The sequence below is a fragment of the Propithecus coquereli genome, unplaced genomic scaffold (genome assembly GCF_000956105.1).
Source record: "Propithecus coquereli isolate 6110/MARCELLA unplaced genomic scaffold, Pcoq_1.0 Scaffold436, whole genome shotgun sequence".
Lineage (NCBI taxonomy): Eukaryota > Metazoa > Chordata > Mammalia > Primates > Indriidae > Propithecus > Propithecus coquereli.
The window spans coordinates 1,094,237-1,096,173 of record NW_012150130.1 but is presented as its reverse complement, the minus strand read 5'-3'; the positions used below and the strand labels follow the sequence as shown (position 1 = coordinate 1,096,173).

Genomic DNA, 1,937 nt, shown 5'->3' with positions numbered 1-1,937 from the left:
CTTCATTTATTCTGAACTCTTTTGTAGACCAAAGAGGTCTAAATACATGAGGGATGATGAGATATTAATGAAGAGGAGATTAATCAGTTCTGTGAAATTTTCAATTGAAATATTTTCATAAGGTAGAAATACAGAGATGTCCTTTTTTATTATAACTTATCTGGATATTTTTAAATGCTTGTTTCTTTTAGGAATCACAGTGCATTGATAACAAGTGTAGTCCCTGGGGATTATGATGGAGATTCACAAATGGACGTCCTTCTGACATACCATCCCAAAAATCATGCCACCAGTGAATTAGGCGCTGTTATCTTCTGGGGACAAAATCAAACATTAGGTGAATTTGTTTTTGTTTTAATTAAGGGTTTTTAATACTTATCATTGGATATGAAAGGCAAATGTAACTAAATATTATTCTGAAAAATACTATACTTGAGTGTCAGTATTGTAAGAACTTTTTTTTAAGAGTCAGGTTCTGACTTTGTTGTCCAGGCTGGAGAGCTATCGCATGTTCGTAGCTTACTGTAACCTTGAACTCCTGGGCTTAAGCGATCCTTCTGCCTCAGCCTCTGGGGTAGCTGCGACTACAAGCCACTCTGCCCACCTAATTTTTAAATTTTTTTTGTAAAGACAGAGTCACTGTGTTGCCCAGGTTGATCTGGAACTCCTGGCCCCAAGCTACCCTCTCACCTTGACGTCCCAAAGCCCTGGGATTATAGGTGTGAGCCACCACACCTGGTCTGTAAAAACTTTTTTTTAAAGTTCATTTTCTGATTTTTCTTTTCAACCCAGAACTGGCCTGGTGTGAATTCCAGGGAAAAAAATCCACTCTTGCTAGCTTTAAGAGGAGAAAATTTATTAAAGGGTTTTAATGGCTTATAGAATCATTGGGAAGGCTAAAGAGCAAACTGTAGGTTGAGCTTTCATGAACAATCCCCAGAGACATCAGAGAAGGCACTGCCTCTTTTAACTGTCAGAAGTGGCCACTTGGGCAACAGCTGGCATAATGATGCTGGGCCAGCTATGATTCTCACTAGCAAATGGATGCTGTACCTGGTCTCTTGATTCAGTGAGGAGACACTGAGAGTGAAAAAGCGAAAGCACAGCCTTTGTCTCACTGATGCCTTTAAAACTCACAGTGTATCTGATTGGCAAGACTTAACTTTTATTTGGCATCTCAGATGCAAGGATATCTCAGAAATGTTATTTTTGTTTTCTAGTATCCTCAGTGCAGGAAAGCACAAAAAAGTGGAAGTAGAGGTTGAGAGTTAGTCTGCCATATCTAACCCTCTGAAACCTTCAAGTCTTACCTGAAAAGCCATTTAATTTTTTTGGTTTGTTGTTTTTTGAGACAGAGTCTCTCTCTGTTGCCGGGGCCAGAGTGCCGTGGCGTCAGCTTAGCTCACAGCAACCCCAAACTCCTGGGCTCAAGCTATCCTCCCACATCGGCCTCCCAGAGTGCTAGGATTACAGGCCTGAGCCACTGCCCCATCTAAAAGCCACTTAATTGTACCTAAATAGACAGCTTTCCCCTTGGAGCCAGATTTCAAGGAGAACAAATGCAGTTTTGTTTTTTGATCACATTTGGGAATATAAGCAGTAATGTTAATAAATACTTTATATCCATTCAGTCAGTAAATATTTAAAGAAGGAGTACCACGTGCAAAACACTGCTTGTATTTAATCATGAACATTTTAGAGTCAGGAAGTTTTGCATATATTGACTTCTTTACACCGAAACCTTGTTAATTGTCAGTTGCTCTAGTACTAAATTGTGTATAAAGATTCAGCTGAGAGACATTTAGATGGGAGCCTCAAAAGGAAGTTATTGTAAAGTACATTCATTGTATAATAAAATGTATTCTCCCAATATTTTATCTTTACAACTTGATGTCCATGTAAATTAGATTTACAGTATATTATTAATGATAATAATT

General features: G+C 38.4%; 1 protein-coding gene across 1 annotated transcript in view; it reads left to right on the top strand.

Moving 5' to 3' along the window:
* Positions 1-1,937, top strand: part of ITFG1 (integrin alpha FG-GAP repeat containing 1) — a 323,849-nt gene that overhangs the window by 27,418 nt on the left and 294,494 nt on the right. Inside the window, exon 3 of the mRNA XM_012653960.1 lies at positions 192-337. Within this exon, the coding sequence (XP_012509414.1) occupies positions 192-337 (146 nt within the window). The remainder of the gene's footprint in view (positions 1-191; positions 338-1,937) is intronic.